Genomic DNA, 17,642 nt, shown 5'->3' with positions numbered 1-17,642 from the left:
AGTGAAACCACATTGGGGAATGCACCTACACACACACACACACACACACACATACATACATTCACACACACAATCACACACACACACTCAGTCGCTCAAGTCAGGACTCCTTCCTGCTTTCCACTAGTTCCGTCTCCTCTTGTGCCCTGTTTGCATAGACTGAGTAGAGGAGGAAGTCCAGAAAAAAGTTTGCCCAGGAAAGAGCCACAGAACAGTTAAAGAGGAAGAGAGGACCCACGAGGAGAACTTACAAGGATTTTCGTGAGGAGTGTGTTGTTGGTGACGTCTGCCAGACGCCATGGGGGCTGTAAAAGGTGTTGTTGGGGTTGGTGGGAGCATAAAAGCGCCTTTGAAGGGAGAGGACAGGCATATTCTATGAGAGTCAACTCGGTGTATGACTGGAAGAGCTCCAACCAGACGAACCAGATTCCTCCTGATGGATTTTAAAGGGAAACCCTACCCTGAAGCCTTGCAGATTGCTGAGGAATAGACGTCACACACACACAAACATTCTCTCACACACCTCAGTGGGAGAGCAGAGGGACTAAGAAGGAGCATGGAGGCACTGAGAGAGTCTTTTCTGCATTTGACTTTTCAGATGTCAACGTATAAGCGAGCCACGCTGGATGAGGAGGACCTGGTGGACTCCACCGGTGAAGACATCTACCCATCATCACCCATGCAGGTAAAATTGCAAATACACTGTTCTAAAGATAAAGAAATGTCTTTGTGTCTCTAACGTATAATTATTTCTATTATAAAGTACATCAGAAAATAAGTATAGGCTCTTAAAAGGTTTCACGCCTTATGAAACAATGACGCTGCTGTCAAGTGAAACGCTTGCTTTTTCAAAATAATGTCATCAGCTTCAACTACAGATGAACTAATTGTGTTTTAAAATAAGTGCTATCTTATAAATTGCTAATGAGGCAGTCAGTAGATGAAACCACCAAAAACCCCATAAAGAACTAATAAAACTAAAGATGAGAAAATCAACAAAACTACAGTAGATTCATCAGATGGTGCTTTGAAACATTTAACACCAAATACTTCTTCTATGTCCAAAACAAGTGTGTTGTGACCTGTTTTCTAATGTAATATAAAGTATTTTGTGTCCTTTTGTGGAAGAACAACATGTTTCTTTAAACGCCCATATTTCAAAAAGCCTCAATAATTTGTTACAGAAGCCAATCTGCTAAACAGATGCATTCAGACAGAAACAGATTCATGGTGAACGGTCTTAACATGCAGAGGGAAGCTTAATGCTTGTAGTGTGTTTGTTTTACAGCTAATGCATAATTAAGTGCTCGCTTGGATGAACAGACGGATGAAAAAAAAAGAAAAGAAGTACAGGATGATGATGATGATGATGCTGAGTGGTCTCCAGGCTGCTATAGGGGATAAAAATGACATTATTACACTTAATGCAGTTATTTTTGTCCGTACCATTTACAGCGATGCTACTGAACCGACCTTTGTGCTTTGTCGTTTACACAGCTTGTTTTATCACTCATGCGGTATGTAAAATTTGTATCACTATCTGTTGCTGCACAGACCATAAAATAAGCCTCATTCTGCTTTTTCATATGTAGAATCAAGTTCTTAAAATTAAGCTCCTGAGCCGTAGGTCATTTTACAGATGGTGACACACAATCTGCTATTTAAAAACGTTGACATTTCTTATGTAACAAAGGAATGGCTGTCTGTGAACTTAAACCTGGCACACGTAACTCTTATGAGTCATTATACTGTAAGACCGCAATAAATCCTTTATAACTATTAGGTGAGGTCTCTGATGAAATTATCTAAATTTTCTTCTGGTTTACGATTCCTTTTTTAAAACATCACAGTGTACACATCCAAACACAACAACCTGCTATCGATTAGTCCATCCTAGAATAGGCGTTATACCAAAATTCATCTTAAAATGTGCTCATCAAATAGTATAAATGACCTCAGATTGCTAAATAGTTTCTCAGGGTTTTCAGTTAGTGTATCTGCCCTGCAAAAACCATGTTCTCCACAATCTGTTCAGTCTTTTATAGGCAGTTTGACCGCTTTTCTTCTACGTCTGAACCCTCAGAACAAGGAGCTGAGACCCCTTAGCGAAGCCATTCCTTACATACTTTATTTGACCATAAATATACCTGAAGAGTTCAAACAGAGTGGTTGAATTCAAGAGTTTGACATGAGTCTCCCTTCATCGTTTTGCAGCGGTTTTCGGGGTAATAAAATGTGGTTTCCAGAGACTGCAATGAAGCACAGATGGAAAGTGAGCAAGCTTGGCAGTAGGATTCTCTCAATTACACTTAGAAATAGGATTTAGTTCCAAACCAACCCAACAAGCTTAGCTCCTGGGATTAAGAAGCCACTGTGGCTTTGGCATTTGATTTGGTCACATTAAGTTTGACTGTTGAACTCTCATCTTTGCTAGTAGCAGTAAACGGGATTCTTATACACACTTAAGGGGTAATTGACTTCCACAGGATATATGTGAGGTCCAAGATCTCGCATTTATTTACAGAGGGGATACTCAAAAGAGTGGCCAGAGTGCTAAATGTGTCCAGTGAACGATTTGTGAGTGGCTCTTGGAATCATTCCTGTAGGAAATAAATTCCCTTGGCAGCTTCGATTGAAACAGCATTCACTACAAAAAGTGCAGGCGCAGCTTGTGCTGGTTTGAATCACTGATTTAGATAAAAAGAAAAATCACTGACCACAAAGTATGCACTGAAATTCTTGCATGTTGAACCTCTATGACATTGTATATCTGTTAACTGATTACTTGTCCGTCATCGGTTGACTTCATCATCATCATCATCATCATCATCATCCTTTTATAGGTGAAACATAAAAGCAGCTGATATTTCCAACGAGACCATTGTGTCTTTTCCTTATCTGGCGCTAACGGAAAATATCCTTTATGAATGCACGTTAAACTAGAAGTGAGGGAACAATAGAGGAAAGCATAACCTATGAGGGCTGGAAGAACAATGATAGAAAAGCTTTGAAACCAAAACTGTCATCAAATCCCCCCCCCCCCCCCCTCCCCCCAGCAGCTGTATGACTACACACAACACAATGTTTCTCCACCCTGTATTAGTTCAACAAAGTATCATTAAGTGTGTTTATGTTCCTCGAAGAAAGTTAAGTCACAGACTCAATAATATTTAGTATAGTTTTACGATGCTGCTGACTTGCTCTCGACAAACTTTTACGGAGCCGAACAGGAACAAGGACCAGCTGTCAAACATGGAAGTAACAGAAATGCAGCCCTGAGATTTTATGCCACTGGATGTTTCTAAAGGGTGGATGGGAATGTTTCTAAAGGGTGGATGGGAATGTTTTTGGCCCTACACAATGCCACTTGTCTGCGGAAATGTCAGCCAAGTGCCCAGGGCAATGGCATATCATACTCCTAAAGAAACCAGTAAATCCAGTTCTCTCCAATGGGGGAAACAGAGACTGGATTCTATTGGGAAGTTTGATTTCCAGAAGTGCTGGATGCTGTTGATAGTACTCACACAACCCCATTCAAGGCCCTGGTTGAGTGAATGGGGAGTTCTTTCGAAGCCAGAAGGGGTTACCGCTTTATCAGTGTGCAAGTGGAGTGTGTGGTGATGACACATCTGAAATAACCAACATCATGGTAATTCATGCATCTCATAACTCTTGACTCCAATATTGACCCTCCAAACTCCAGCAGAGAGAAGGTACAACTCCGGTCAGATTAAAGCAAGAGGGATCACAGAAAGGGAAAAAAGGAGATTATCTCGCATCAAAGACGGACTGCACACTAATCTAGATACCACCTTGACCCTCATTGTAGCAGTTCATCATAACTTTGGAAAGAGGCATAGGGGAACTGATGAATGTCTCTTCTTTCTTTCACTCCAGTTAATCTGTTCAATCAATCTTCCAGTTGCTGCTGTTTCTAGTTTTTTTTTCCCTCACTGTGCTGCATTTTAATCTTCTATTATTTGGCTATATTGCTTCATTAGTTCATTCAACAGGTTTCTCTTAAAGGGGATAGTAGAGCTTCTCTGCTGATCCATCACGAATGGATTTACTTTTTATCTAGGAAGCGAACAATGCAATGTTTTCTTAAGGAATACAGAGCATCTGAGAGCTTATACTTCTAATTTATTTATTTAAATTTGGGTAATCAAATAGAGTTTGATTAAACTCTATTTAATTTCATTGTACTGAACAGAGATGATCAGTTTTTAATTGAGCAACAGAGCTGTGCTTAATTTTAAATCTGGATTTACTCAATTTAAACCTAGTCTTGCTAAACTGTGATTAGAACTAACTTTGTTGGTGCAACCCAGTCTAATTGAATTAAATGAAGCATTTAAAGGCTGTTTGTGTGTGTTTGTGTTTGTGCAGGTGACTCTTCTGCGCGGCCGCGGTGCCTCATGTTGGCCCGAGAGGACTCAGAGAGAGAGGAGGCTGCTGTTTCTAGTGTGTGTGGTGTCTGTGGGTCTGTTCATATCCCTCATCACGACCGGTGTCTTCTACAAACAGAGTGAGTTTGAGGTTCTGTTTAAACTACACATACGCTGAAAAGAAACACCTGCGGACCCCGGATGAAAGCTCAGTGTTTTCCTACTGTTATGAAGTTTGTTAGCTAAAAAATGAAGGCAACAAAGTTTAACAAAAAGAAGAATACTTTAACATTAAGAAGTTAGTATCAAAAAGCCATAAGTCAGTCCATGTTTTTCTTCTTGTCTCAAGTTATTGCAGAAGAAATGCTCAGGGACATGTAGACATACAATCAAAGTTACTAAAATGTTAAAAAGGAATAAGGAAGAAAATTCAACAAATGAAACTTTCAAAAAGTTTTACAGAAATCAATTCTTGTAACCATCTTTGGAATTAAAGTGGATTCTTTCTTGTCTTTAAGAGTATCCTCCAAGCAGTCAAAATAACCAAGTGTAATTCTTGTGTATAGATTATATACACACACATATTTAATCAAAATGAGTCGAACATGGGACAACCCCTAATAATCGGAAGATGTTCACTCTGTATTGCCAGTTATTAAAAATGATGTGATCATCAGGGTGTAGTTAAGTTTTAGTTGAAGAACAGACAGGTTAAAACAATATCTGTATGACAGGAGAGGGTGTTAATGTGGTTTATTTTTATGAAGCCAAAGCCACACCTTAAGCTGGGCAGGCCTAAAAACAACTTTAAATCTCTCCCTTGAGCTTGTTCATTACGGAAAAAGGGCTTGTGGATTTACCATCACAGCCAGGCGGCGTCTCATCTGTGTTGGTTTCCTCAAATTTATCATGGGAAACTTAATGCCACTTCCTCTCATTCAGAACTGCATGTCGGATCACACTTTAAAATAATAAAAGGAACAAAGATGAATTCTCCTTGGAGCCCTAACCTTTTCACTAGTGATAGCTTTGTCTCTTCCTCCTTCCTTATATGGACCGATGGTAAAAGTCTTTAGAGAACGTCAAGTGTTAGAGCTGAGCCCTGGAATTGTGCTTTGTGCCATACAAACATTACAATGACTCGCTCTTAAACTATTCTAAACACTTTCAGATTTTCTAAAGCTCTTCCTGTGAAAAAGCTTTTGTTCAAGACAAGTATTCCTTGTGTTTAGACTCTAAAAAATAACACAGAGCAGTTAAAACTCTTATGCAGCCCTTCCAGGCACTTTTCTTCAACACACAAAATATCATTTCTCTTGAAAAAAGTATTTTTGGAAGCCATATTTAGGTTTTTAACAAGCCCAAGGTGCAATGACGTTTATTTAGTAGCCAGTATTAACACTTTTAAAAAGAAATTGATTCATCCTCATCTGTTCATCTGTTGTCTACATATTAATCAGCTACATGGTTAGTTGCCAATAATTAACGTGACATTCCATCCTCTGAAGACGTCACGGCTAAATATTTATAAAGGACTTTAAGAAGGAGAAATATTCCCTCCTGGTTGTATATCTTGGCTTTTACCTCTTATAAAATAATCGTTTCCAGATGTTCTGAAATCCAACGCGCATATTTGGATGTCCTACTGTGAAATATTTTCACATTATCCACTGTGGCCCTCAAAAATGTTTTTTACCAAGAGACTTTCCCCCCACATTCGAGGACTAATAAAGGAGAGGGTTTAAGAAAAGTATTTGTCAAAAATAAATCTTTAAAAAAATCTTTTCTCTTTGCAGCTCACCCGGGTTTGTGCCTAACAGAGCCATGCATCACTGTGGCCAGTACAATCATGGGAGCCCTGGACCGCTCCGTAGACCCCTGCCACGACTTCTACAACTTTGCCTGCGGGGGCTGGGTGAAGAACAATCCCCTCCCTGAGGGCAAGTCCCGCTGGGGACCTTTCAGCAACCTGTGGGAACACAACATGCTTGTAATGAAGCATTTATTAGGTAGGGGTTCTTGCTTGAGTGCAGTTCAGTGTCCTTAGCTGCCTTTACCACAGGCACGTTGTACTGTGTCTTTTTTGGCTCATTTTACAGAGCTGAGTAAAGCAGCTTGTCTTATCATTCAAGTAATTTATCTTTTATATTTACTTGTGCAGAAAATAAAACAATGAAGGGTTTGAGTAAGGCTGAGGAAAAGGCCCAGCGATATTATCAGGCCTGTATGAACGAAGCCAAGATTGAGGAATTAGGAGCTCAGCCGCTACAGGACCTAATCAGACAGGTATGCTTATTTCCAGACATTAAACTTCATTTATTGCTAGTAAAAGATTAGTTTCCATACATCCAGCAGTCTCTAAGTTTCTACCCCAACACTGTCTGTTTCAGATAGGAGGGTGGGCCTTGACCGAATCCTGGGACAAGGATAACTTTCAGGAAGTTCTGCGCACAGTGTCAGCAAACTATCACACCTCGCCTTTCTTCACAGTGTTTGTCAGCACTGACTCCAAAAACTCCAACAGTAATATCATCCAGGTGAGAGGGTCAGATATTTGTATCCAGCTGTTTTTTAAAAGGCATCCTCTGTTTGAATAATTAGATGTATTTATCTAAAAACATATATTTACACCTCATAAAGTGCTTCATCAGCAAAAACATTTAATTACATCCAAACATACTTTTCATTTACATTTAAATTCACTCCCAACAAAAGCAGCTTTTACAGGCTCAACTAAGGTGACTGATTTTATCTCTGTTGATATTCTGGGGACAATCCATTCATTATCACAGTGCTCTCGGTTTCACACTGTGAGTCTGAAATGAGAGTTCATTCCTTTGTATGGTGTCACAGGACCGTAACAAATCCTAGTGATATGATCTTTGGAAAGCGTCTACTTTTAGCCCACATGCTGGCAGCACAAGAATGAAAACAAAAGGTTGTTTGTGAGTGATGAAATCGGTGGGTTAAGATGAACGTCATAGGATGTTTCTTCACTTCTTTACCGTAGGTGGATCAGTCCAGCCTGGGACTACCTTCACGGGATTACTACCTCAACAAAACAGCAAATGAAAAGGTACTGTGTTTACAGCATTATACTGGCCCCACAGAGGCTAAAGTTGGAAAGTTTAAGACAGCATATTGAGGCACAATCAGATCAGAAAGTTAAGATGCTTTTGTACTGAGAACGTAATTCAGTCGGAGTTTGAAAAATACCCAAAGGCTCACTGAAAGAAAGTCAGGAAATATTAAAAGAGAAATACTTCAGCCCCTGCATAGTAGCTGTTACTTGCATAGTTCAGGATTACTGTCCTAATTGAATTTTATCACACAAACACAAACATATAAACACACACACACACACTCCTCACTCCGTTGCCTTCCTGTACTTTGCAGTATCTGACGGCATACCTCAACTTCCTGGTGGAGTTAGGGGATCTTCTCGGTGGCTCGGCGGAAACGTCTCGAACGCTGATGGAGGAGATTGTGGACTTTGAAACCACCCTGGCTAACATCACAGTCCCTCAGGAGGAGAGAAGAGACGAGGAGCTCATCTACCATAAGATGGAGGCCAAAGACCTGACGGTGAGTGTCTCCTGATTGTATCAGCCAAATAAAACGACAGCGAAGGCACACAACATCAAAGTAAATCATTTCCTACACATCATGACTGTTCTTACTCTTCTTCTGCTTTCCTGTAAAGAAACTCAACCTCTGTTTGTGTTTTGCATGTCTGGCTTTTATCTGTGCCTTGGCAGACTTTGGCTCCTGCTGTGGACTGGATGCCGTACCTCACAGAAGTGTTTGCTCCTGTACCACTCAACAAGTCAGAGCCGGTGGTTGTTTATGCCAAAGAATACCTCCAGAAAGTTTCTGACCTCATAATTAAGACAAATAAAAGGTTAGATACTTAACACTTAATGGTTTTTCTCATTCATGTGTCAAATACAGACTGCATGTTTCTATGTAAATGTAACTACGTACAAGTTTGTAGTTATGTAAATGTAAATACACGTTCACTCTGGTGTATAATGGGAAACTTATCGCCTGTGGAAGGATACAATGATACTAATTTAAAAGAGGTTTGTAAAGGTTTACAATTTTTCAAGTCTGTCTTAAAACAATTATCAAATAAATGTCTAAATGAACATATAAAGAGATTTTTCTTGCCATGATCATTCCTCCTGTTCATACTGGCCATTAGAAGATCCCTTCATAATGCTCTTACAATGTAAGTGAAGCAGACAAAGTGCCAAAGTCCCTCCTTTTTGTTACTATACTTTCACCTCAGCTCAACAGGGAAACACAAAGAGGAAATGTGATGCTAAACAGACAGCAGATATCCTCTTGTTATGACTAACCCAGACTGTTGAAGGTTTATATAAGCTTCAGATCAACTTTTTAATGCATTTTTGCACAAAATAACTGTGTGGACACAATGTGGATTTTAGCCCCCATCATTTACATTAAAAGCACATTTGAAGAGGATCTTTTATCAGCCAGTATCAACAGGAGGAATGATTACTGCAAGGACAATCTCTTTCAGTGTCCATATGGGCACCTGACTGTTCTTTTAAGAGACTTAAAATTATAAAGCTTTCCTAAAGTTTCTGTTTTGTTTTTTGTCTTTTAATTAGGCGTGTCCTGTAGATGTTGTTTTAAGACAGACTTGAAAATAGTCTATCCTTTAAGCAGTATAGAAGGTATAGAGAGTAAGAAATAAATAAATTAAATGTTTTCTTTGCAGCCTACTCAACAACTACATGATAATGAAAGTGGTGAGGAAGATGGTCTCCATTTTGGACCAGAGGTTTCAGGATGCTGAGCAGCGCTTCCTTGAGGTCATGTACGGAACCAAGAAGGTGAGATATGAAGATTTGGCCCTTTTACAATCACTATAATCCAGCATGACACAGATTCAAACAGAGGTGAGATTAAGCAGATAAAATGGAATTAAAAATATGCATCTACGTGTTTTGGCCTGCTGGCAGATTCTAATCTGTTTGTTAAATGAATATGAACATCTAAGTTGTCGATTTGTCATCTGCTGTGGACTTTAACATACTTGAATCCACACAGTCCAGTCACTTGGTCATAATGTTTTTTGGATTGTTTCCAGACAAAGAAAGACTAGTAGAGCTTTACTGGGAAGTCTCCAGTGACCCCAGCCCTTATCTGAACAAGATCCTGTTCCTCTGGCCTTGTTTTCCACTGGGGTCAAGCTGTAATAACAAACCCAAACTTTCTATGTGTGTGTCTCTTTGTGTATCTGTTTTTTGTGAGAGTGCAGCTGTGCCTCTTTTTCCATCTTTGCCTATGTGCACAGATTTACAACTTGCCGTCGATTGCTCAGGACACTCCTCATTTCCTCACTCTGACCTTGTTCCTCTCTATCTACGTATACGTGCAGCTCCATTTGTCCTTGTCCTTCCTCTCACCTGATAATAACTTTGTCATATAGGGACTGGTTTATTTTAGCAGCTGTCAAGTGATTAGCTGGCGGGGCGTGAGAATTTTATTACGGAGTTAACATGTCAGAATAATTGTTTTAAGAAAGATGGGGAGAAGGCTGCTGGGCATTGAATGTATTTTGTGAATATAAGTAAAACGTGTGATGAAAACATGCACATTTTCCTCCATAATTCTAGAAATCATCTCCATAAAATCACATTTGGTCATAAATAGAAGTGAAAACGCGGTGTTTCAAGTGGTTTTTAGAGGAAGTTAAAAAGTTGTAGTGTGAACAGCTGAGATATTAGATAGTTTCTGTTGAGAAATTCAGAAAATAGCAACAAAATAAAAAAAAGAAAGGCTTTTTAAGTCCTGGTGGGTGAACATCACTCAAAGCAGTGTCAAATAATAGTTCATCACTAAGTCAAATGGACTTTTACATCTTAGGATGCAACTCCTTTCCCCAAAGAAATCACTTCCATCCGTTATTCATTTCCACTAGTGCTCTGCTGTCTGTGTTGCCTCCGTTTGCTTTGCTGCAGTTCATTGTAAGCAGGCCAAGAGTTGGTACGTGGGGAGTCTTACTGTTGCCACTTTGTCTAATAAAAAAAAAAGAAAAACCTGAACACATAGTCCTTTAGAGGGAACACTGTGTCTCGGAGACCGCAGACAGATACCAGCTCAGCTTTGCCTCAAAAGCAATGAACTCAGAGGTCACGCATTTCTCAACAAAGTCACAACTGCTGAGGATTTTGTCAGCACTTTTCTTTATTTAAGTCTGTTCACACACAAAAAAATGGAACAATAATGGTAGAAGTTACAGTTTATGTTTCGAGTATTAAAAAGCATGCCATAACAAAAAAACACTATGTATGCTGGTAAAGTTTTGTAATGGCATAGACATAGGTTGGTTTACATATTCGCTTCTTATATAGAGATAGAAAACAAGTCTCTTCACTTTTGAATATGGGACAGATATGTTGGAGGAAAGTGTAATCTGAATAAAAACCAACTGATAAATACTCCAGCAGTAAGCAAGATAATATGTGTTAAGGTTTTTTCTCATTTTTATTCAACTTCCTATAAAAAGAGAGAAATTCATCCATCCATCAGTTTTCTATACACACTTATCCCCCTTAAGGATCTCTTATTCTTTCAGGGCTATACAGAGAGATATTGTGGTGTATTAGTAAAATGAGTATTCTCAGTAGACACACTCTCACTCTCTTGCATCACTACTGTCTCACTATCACTACTGTTCTCTCCACCTACACATATTGCCTACAGCAGACGGCAACAAGTCCGCCCATGTCTTCTGGGGTTCGTCATTCAGTGTGGGAAATGTAGGAAGTTACTAATTAAAGCAGGGAGGGAAAAAAGGGGTTGAGCCAAATCTGAGGTGATGTGACGATATCTAACTTTGTGAGAAAATGCAGTGATGTATTTATTCAACATGTCATGATGTGTTTACTTGATGTTGCAGAGCTGCACTCCGCGCTGGAAGCTGTGCGTCAGCGACACAGACAGCGCCCTGGGCTTCGCTCTCGGAGCCATGTTTGTCAAAGCCACCTTTGCTGAGGACAGCAAGGCCATTGTAAGCGTCTCCAAGTACTTATCACAATAGCCGCTCACACTGTGTGACATAATGTGTTTCTGACTTGCCTCTGTCCTGCCTGTGCCTCAGGCTGAAGATATGGTTGGAGACATCAAATGGGCGTTTGAGGACAGCCTGAAGTATGTGAGCTGGATGGACTCTGATACAAAAAAAGCAGCAAAAGAAAAGGTGGGAAAAAAGATGTTAATGGGCACTTCTTTCCCAGGACCTTTTACTACTGCTGCTCTATTCTGCTGAGCTGTTTTCTGTGCTGAAGTTACTGAGAAATACAGCACTGCCACCTGGTGTGAAAGTGTTTATTTAACAGTTATACATTTTTTTTATCTCATCTTTCACAGGCAGATGCAATATACAACATGGTTGGATATCCAGAGTTCATCATGAATACCACAAAGCTGGACAAAGTGTTCAATGATGTAGGTAAATGGAAGTGATCATATGTGACAAATGTTATGTCACACTTTTGCTTCATTAAAACACTGAACTCTATTTTTTCCATCACTTTTTTTTTAGTTTGAAGTGGTGTCAGAGCTGTACTTCCAAAATGTCATGCAGTACTACAACTTCTCAGCCAGAGTGACAGCGGACCAGCTGAGGAAAACTCCAAACAGAAACCAGTGAGTTACTCCCTGTAGCCCTCATCCCCCACTGCCCCGCTTGTCAGAGAGGAGGTTGCAGGGACAAATTCCCATTATACTGACTCAGCAGAATACTGCTGCCATCCACAAACGTTCCCAGGCAACAAACTTCTCTCCGCTGAACTGATCCTTGTCCCTAATTAGGCTAGGGGGGAGGGGACAGATCAGGGTTCCCATGCCTTCCAAACTGATCTGTAGTCAGCCTGGCACAACAGACCAGGCAGAATCAATATTCTGAATTTGTCTTGAGCTTGAGGTCAACCTCATGTGGTGGCTCTGTGTTCCTTGTTTTTCTACAGGTGGAGCATGACCCCTCCAACCGTGAACGCATATTACAACCCGACCAAGAACGAGATGGTTTTGCCAGCAGGAATCCTTCAAGCTCCGTTCTATAGTCGTTCATGGCCTAAGTACGTCTTCTACATTGTTTTCCAAGTTCACTAAATCATGTGGGATGGGATATATAGATTATATTGAAACATATTACATGTATAAATATATTTCCATAGAAATAGAAGTGCAGAAATATGTAAAAGAAGCATGATTGAAACAAACATAAATACGCTGCAATTGACTTAAAGGGCGGGTTCACAATCTTTCAGCTCTGTCTTAAAACGACAGTCAGGTACCCAAAATAATCATTGAAACATTGTTTTTTCTCGCCATAATCTTTCCTACTGTTCATACTGACCATGATAAGAGCCCTTCATAATGCACTTACAATGTAAGTGATGGGACACTTGAGAATTTGATCCTAAAAAGACTATAAATGTGGCAGATATCCACTTAATATGACTAACTCAGACTGCTGAAGCCTCATATAAGCTTCAGATCAACTTAAAAGTTGAATGCATTTTTGCACAAAATGACTGAGTGCACCTACTGTGGATTTTGGCTCCCATCACTTAAACCACTGAAACCACATTTAAAGGGAATCTTTTAATAGCCAGTATGAACAAGAGGAATGATTACAGCGAGTAAAACCTCTTTCAGTGTTCATATGGACAACTGAACTGAATATTTTGTGTTATTCTTTAATTTTATTTGAATATTCTGTCACTCAGTTCATTTTGAATTGCTGAAAACATCTGAGATGTGGGTTGCAGTTCAGAGGTCTAAAACCAGGCTCTTGTAGACATAAAGGCCTGGTTGCCTGGCAACTTCACCATAACTACAAGACTCACTGTGTAGGGCCAAGAAATAGTCCAGCACTTAACTGCTCAGAAAACTACAAACTGTATTTTTTACACTTTTTTAAGTTAAACAGACAAGATACAACACATACATTACTGAGATTTATAGATATTGGTTGGTGTAATTTTTAATATAGGCTAGCTCTTTCCTCGTTTCCAGATTTGATTCTAAGCTAACTGGCTGCTGGTTGATATGTGATTGGTATTAAATGTCTCATCTAATGCTCAAAAAGAAAGTAAGCGTATTTCCAAACACGTCAAACAAAATTGCAGTCTATACACACAAATTCTGTGTAATACATGTAACTTTACTAATACATCTTTGTTTTTGTGCGTTTCCCAGAGCTCTTAACTTTGGTGGAATTGGAGTAGTGATGGGACATGAACTGACTCATGCTTTTGATGACCAAGGTTAGGAATTTTTTTTAACAATTTACATTTCAGCATGACCGGATAACCCACTGATTAAGACTCATGCCACATAATTGCAATGCCCGCGGTTTGACTCGAGCTGCGGATCTTTCCTGCATGCCATTCCCTGTCTTCTTCTCCCCTCGCTTCCTATCACCTATCCAAATAATAATGATACTAAATAATTTGACTAAATATATCTTTAAGCATGATGTGGCAGATAATATAGTAATACTTCTCAATTTCATTCAAAGGGAGAGAATATGACAAGGACGGAAACCTGCGTTCCTGGTGGAAGAACTCGTCCGTGGAGGCCTTCAAGAAGCAGACCCAGTGCATGGTGGAGCAGTACGGTAACTACAGTATCAACCAGGAGCCTCTGAATGGAAGACACACCCTGGGAGAAAACATCGCTGACAACGGTGGACTCAAAGCTGCCTACAAGGTCTGATGTCAGACAGGAAACTTACCTCACCCTCAATATGTTCTCTGTTTGTGATTGAGGAGAATTACTTTAAACATGGGGGGGGGGGGGGGGCTTTCTGTCAGCAATGTAAGCAAACAGGTCGGAAAACTATCACATCCGAGATAATCCGCTGCATTAGTTTATTTGTTGTGGCTGTTGTGGGTCACATCCATTAATCTGTATTGGAAAAAGCAGGATGTCTTATTTACTGTGAAACCTAGAAGTGCAACAGGTGGTTATGAGTGGCCTTGTCAGCCTCTGGTTACTTCTTCACATGCACACATTCTTTCCATGTCATGAAAGGTCATAAGCTATGAAGCAGATGAACAAATCATATGTAAGTAAAAGCAGACTTGCAATAAGCTTTGGGGAAAGTAAAGCTGTGGAAGATGTTGAGTTTATGGGTTTTTTCCCCCATGGTCTTTATTGCTATGTATCGATGCAGAGAGCAAAACAGTAAATGCACGTGTGTAACATGATCATTTGTTGCTTTGCAGGCTTATGTGAACTGGATCAAAAAGAACGGAGAGGAGGCCAAGCTGCCTGCCCTGGGAATGACAAACCATCAGCTGTTTTTTGTGGGATTTGCACAGGTTTGTATCAGTGTATTCATTTTCCTGATCTGAACCTTCTGTCTTCACACTACTATATTTCTGAAGTTGGCTATCGAAAGTAAACTATCCCAAACATATAAATGCATGATGGATAGGAAATTTAAAATTAGGTTGACAGCTTTTCAAGTCTGTCTCAAAACAACAGTCAGATGCCCCATTTAACACTGAAAGAGGTTTTCCTCACTGTAATAACTCCTCCTGTTAGATCCCCTTTTAATGTGCTTCAATGTAAGTGATGGAGGCCAAAATCCACACAGTCATTTTGTTCAAAAATGCATGCAAACGTTGATCTGAAGCTCATATGAGGCTTAAGCGGTCTGATTTAGTCATATCAAGTGGATATCTGCCACATTTACTGTCTTTTAAGGATCAAATTCCCTCTTTGTGTTTCCTCTGAGAGATTTTCACTGTTGGGCTGCGGTGGAAGTATAGTAATAAGAGAGGGATTGGCACTAAAAAGACTGTAAAGTTGAAAGATATCTATTTGATTTGACTCATTTGGAGGGCTGAAGCTTCATATTAACTTAAGATAAACTTTTAAATACATTTCTGCACAGAAGGACAACTGGATTTTTGTCCCCCCATCACTTACATTATAAGAGCATTACGAAGGGATCCTCTAATGGTCAGTATGAACAGGAGGAATGATTGTAGCAAGAAAAATCCTATTTTAATATTCATTTTGGTACCTGACTAAAAAATTGTGAACCCATCCTTGAAAGAAGTGTAATGACAAAAAATGAATACTGATGATGAATATGAAAGTATAATGAGCAATTTAAATAAAAATTCATCCCAGTCTCCGAGCACCTTAATAACTACTCATAAAAAATCTGCAAGCTCCTCATTTTGTGTCTCCCTCTCCTTCATTATGTTTGCAGGTATGGTGCTCTGTAAGGACACCTGAAAGCTCGCATGAGGGCGTAATCACGGATCCTCACAGTCCATCGAGATTCAGAGTCATCGGCACCATCTCCAACTCACAGGAATTCTCAAAGCACTTTGGATGCAAAGCAGATGCTCCCATGAACCCGAAACACAAGTGTGAGCTTTGGTGATGCCTTTACTGCTCAGTGCTGTTTGTCAGCACAGAGCGAAACTGATGTTTGGCAAAGCGACTCAAGATGCTGACAAAGCCTCTCTGTATAAGGAATGCAAGAACCACTGACTATCCTACTGCCTTGCCACTCATTGCTTATCAGGCTGCTTATCAGGACAAAATGTGCCTGCTCTATATGGAGGATTGCAAACTTCAGTGCTTCTCGGCAAGGACTGGTGGTTTAGCAAACAGCTTTCCACAACTTCTGACGTCAAATGTAGCTATAAATGTGCTTTTTGAACACTGGAAACCCAACATGTGGTTACAAAAAAATGGGTGAACCCACTCTCAAATTTTTGTAAACCGCTCGTTTGTCACGTAAAGTGATAAACAAAGTGACGTTTCTTTTTCTTGTAACTTTTCACTGTGCTTGGATTTGCTCCTGTTTACTTTCATGTATTTTTATTTATGGTCACAATTTTATATGACAGTGAACCAGGGACCTGTTTAACCTGATGAAAAATTAAAAATCTGGTCTACATTCATGGACTTTAAAAGCCATGTCTTATGAATGGGTATACATGTTTTAATACAATAGCAAAGGTTTGTCTTTGAAGAACAGAAATATATTTTGTGTACAATCTTTGTGTACAACATTTTTATAGAGATTAAGTATTGATGGGATATTTCTGTTTTTCAAACTTATTTTCGGACCTGGTATCACATTGAAGGTATTTCATTTCTGTAATGGAAGACCAATACAAATCAGTAAAAGATTGAAGAAATTAAGAAATTCACAACAAAGCATTAACTGTTTTTTCATTCAGAAGCTATTTAGGCTCAAATATGATGTGTCATACTTCTTTTTATGAGTAAAAGTCTGTCACAAATTATTTTGTATAGTAAAACCAATCATAAAACGTCTTTGTCTCATGTCTACTGTTTGTTCTGTTGCTTGAAGTCTCACTTTCTAGCACACAGACACATACATACTGACTAGATCCATAAAGTATCCAGTGTTTCAGAATACATTACATTTTTTAAAAGTCTGTCCTTCAGCTTCAGCAGTCTGCAAATGTAGCAGATATCCACCTAATATCACTAATGTTTTCTTTTTTTTACATCAAATTCCCTCTTTATGTTTCCTCGGACAGTGTTTCCCTGTTGAGCTGTGGTAGAAGTATCGTAACAAAAATAACAAAAAAAGACTGAAATTGAAATACATCTTGAGCTTCATATCAGCTTCAGATAAACCTTTTAAACACATTTTTGCACAGAAGGAGGCTTGTGTAATACGGCCACCCATCATTTACTTTGCAAGAGCATCATGGCAAGAAAAACCTGTTTCAATGTTTAGTTGGGCAGCTGACTATTGTTTTAAGACACATTTTTAAAAAACTGTTAACCCAACCTTTAACAAACTACATTAAATCTAATAGTGAAAGTGTTTCTTACCCATAAAGATGCGAGTCCAGGTTAAAAACGATAGATGGCGCCAGTAGCTCATGTCAATGTTAATGATCCTGTTGCTGCTGCTGCAGAGTGCACAGTACGAAACATTGATGCTGTGCAAAAAGCTGAATATGTGAAGGCTTTTTTACTATACTATACACGCGAATTACTAGAAACATTTAAGCAACTTTATATAATAATATATAATAATAATAAAAAAATATGTATTATTAAAAATGAGTATTTAGACTTTTTATTTATTATTATTTTGTCTTTAAAAAAAAAAATCAAAATGTAAGGCTTTGTTTATGACATGTTTTTATTCTGGATTATACTATTTTAAAACTGTATATAGGACTTAACAATTGAAAAAGA

The 17,642-nt window shown here is 39.1% G+C and overlaps 1 protein-coding gene across 1 annotated transcript; it reads left to right on the top strand.

The window, feature by feature from the left end:
* Nucleotides 1–541: 541 nt before the first annotated feature.
* Nucleotides 542–16,738, top strand: ece1 (endothelin converting enzyme 1). The gene is made up of 18 exons (XM_062443492.1): nt 542–685; nt 4,390–4,528; nt 6,185–6,397; nt 6,550–6,674; nt 6,779–6,925; nt 7,399–7,464; nt 7,785–7,973; nt 8,147–8,289; nt 9,136–9,250; nt 11,323–11,433; nt 11,524–11,622; nt 11,793–11,870; nt 11,968–12,071; nt 12,392–12,502; nt 13,629–13,696; nt 13,951–14,141; nt 14,660–14,755; nt 15,658–16,738. The coding sequence occupies exons 1-18, from the start codon at nt 557–559 to the stop codon at nt 15,832–15,834; spliced, it is 2,301 nt and encodes a 766-aa protein (XP_062299476.1). The 5' UTR covers nt 542–556; the 3' UTR covers nt 15,835–16,738.
* The last annotated feature ends 904 nt before the right edge of the window (nt 16,739–17,642 follow it).

Source organism: Scomber scombrus, chromosome 3, assembly GCF_963691925.1.
Source record: "Scomber scombrus chromosome 3, fScoSco1.1, whole genome shotgun sequence".
Taxonomy (NCBI): Eukaryota; Metazoa; Chordata; class Actinopteri; order Scombriformes; family Scombridae; genus Scomber; species Scomber scombrus.
The sequence above is the reverse complement of the archived record's forward strand: the minus strand, read 5'-3'. Positions and strand labels throughout refer to the sequence as shown.

Coding starts and splice junctions, on each gene's coding strand:
- ece1 (XM_062443492.1), top strand. CDS start 557: ATGGAGGCACTGAGAGAGTCTTTTCTGCATTTGACTTTTCAGATGTCA. Junction 686..4,389: donor ACCCATCATCACCCATGCAG/GTAAAATTGCAA, acceptor GTGTTTGTGCAG/GTGACTCTTCTGCGCGGCCG. Junction 6,675..6,778: donor TACAGGACCTAATCAGACAG/GTATGCTTATTT, acceptor TGTCTGTTTCAG/ATAGGAGGGTGGGCCTTGAC.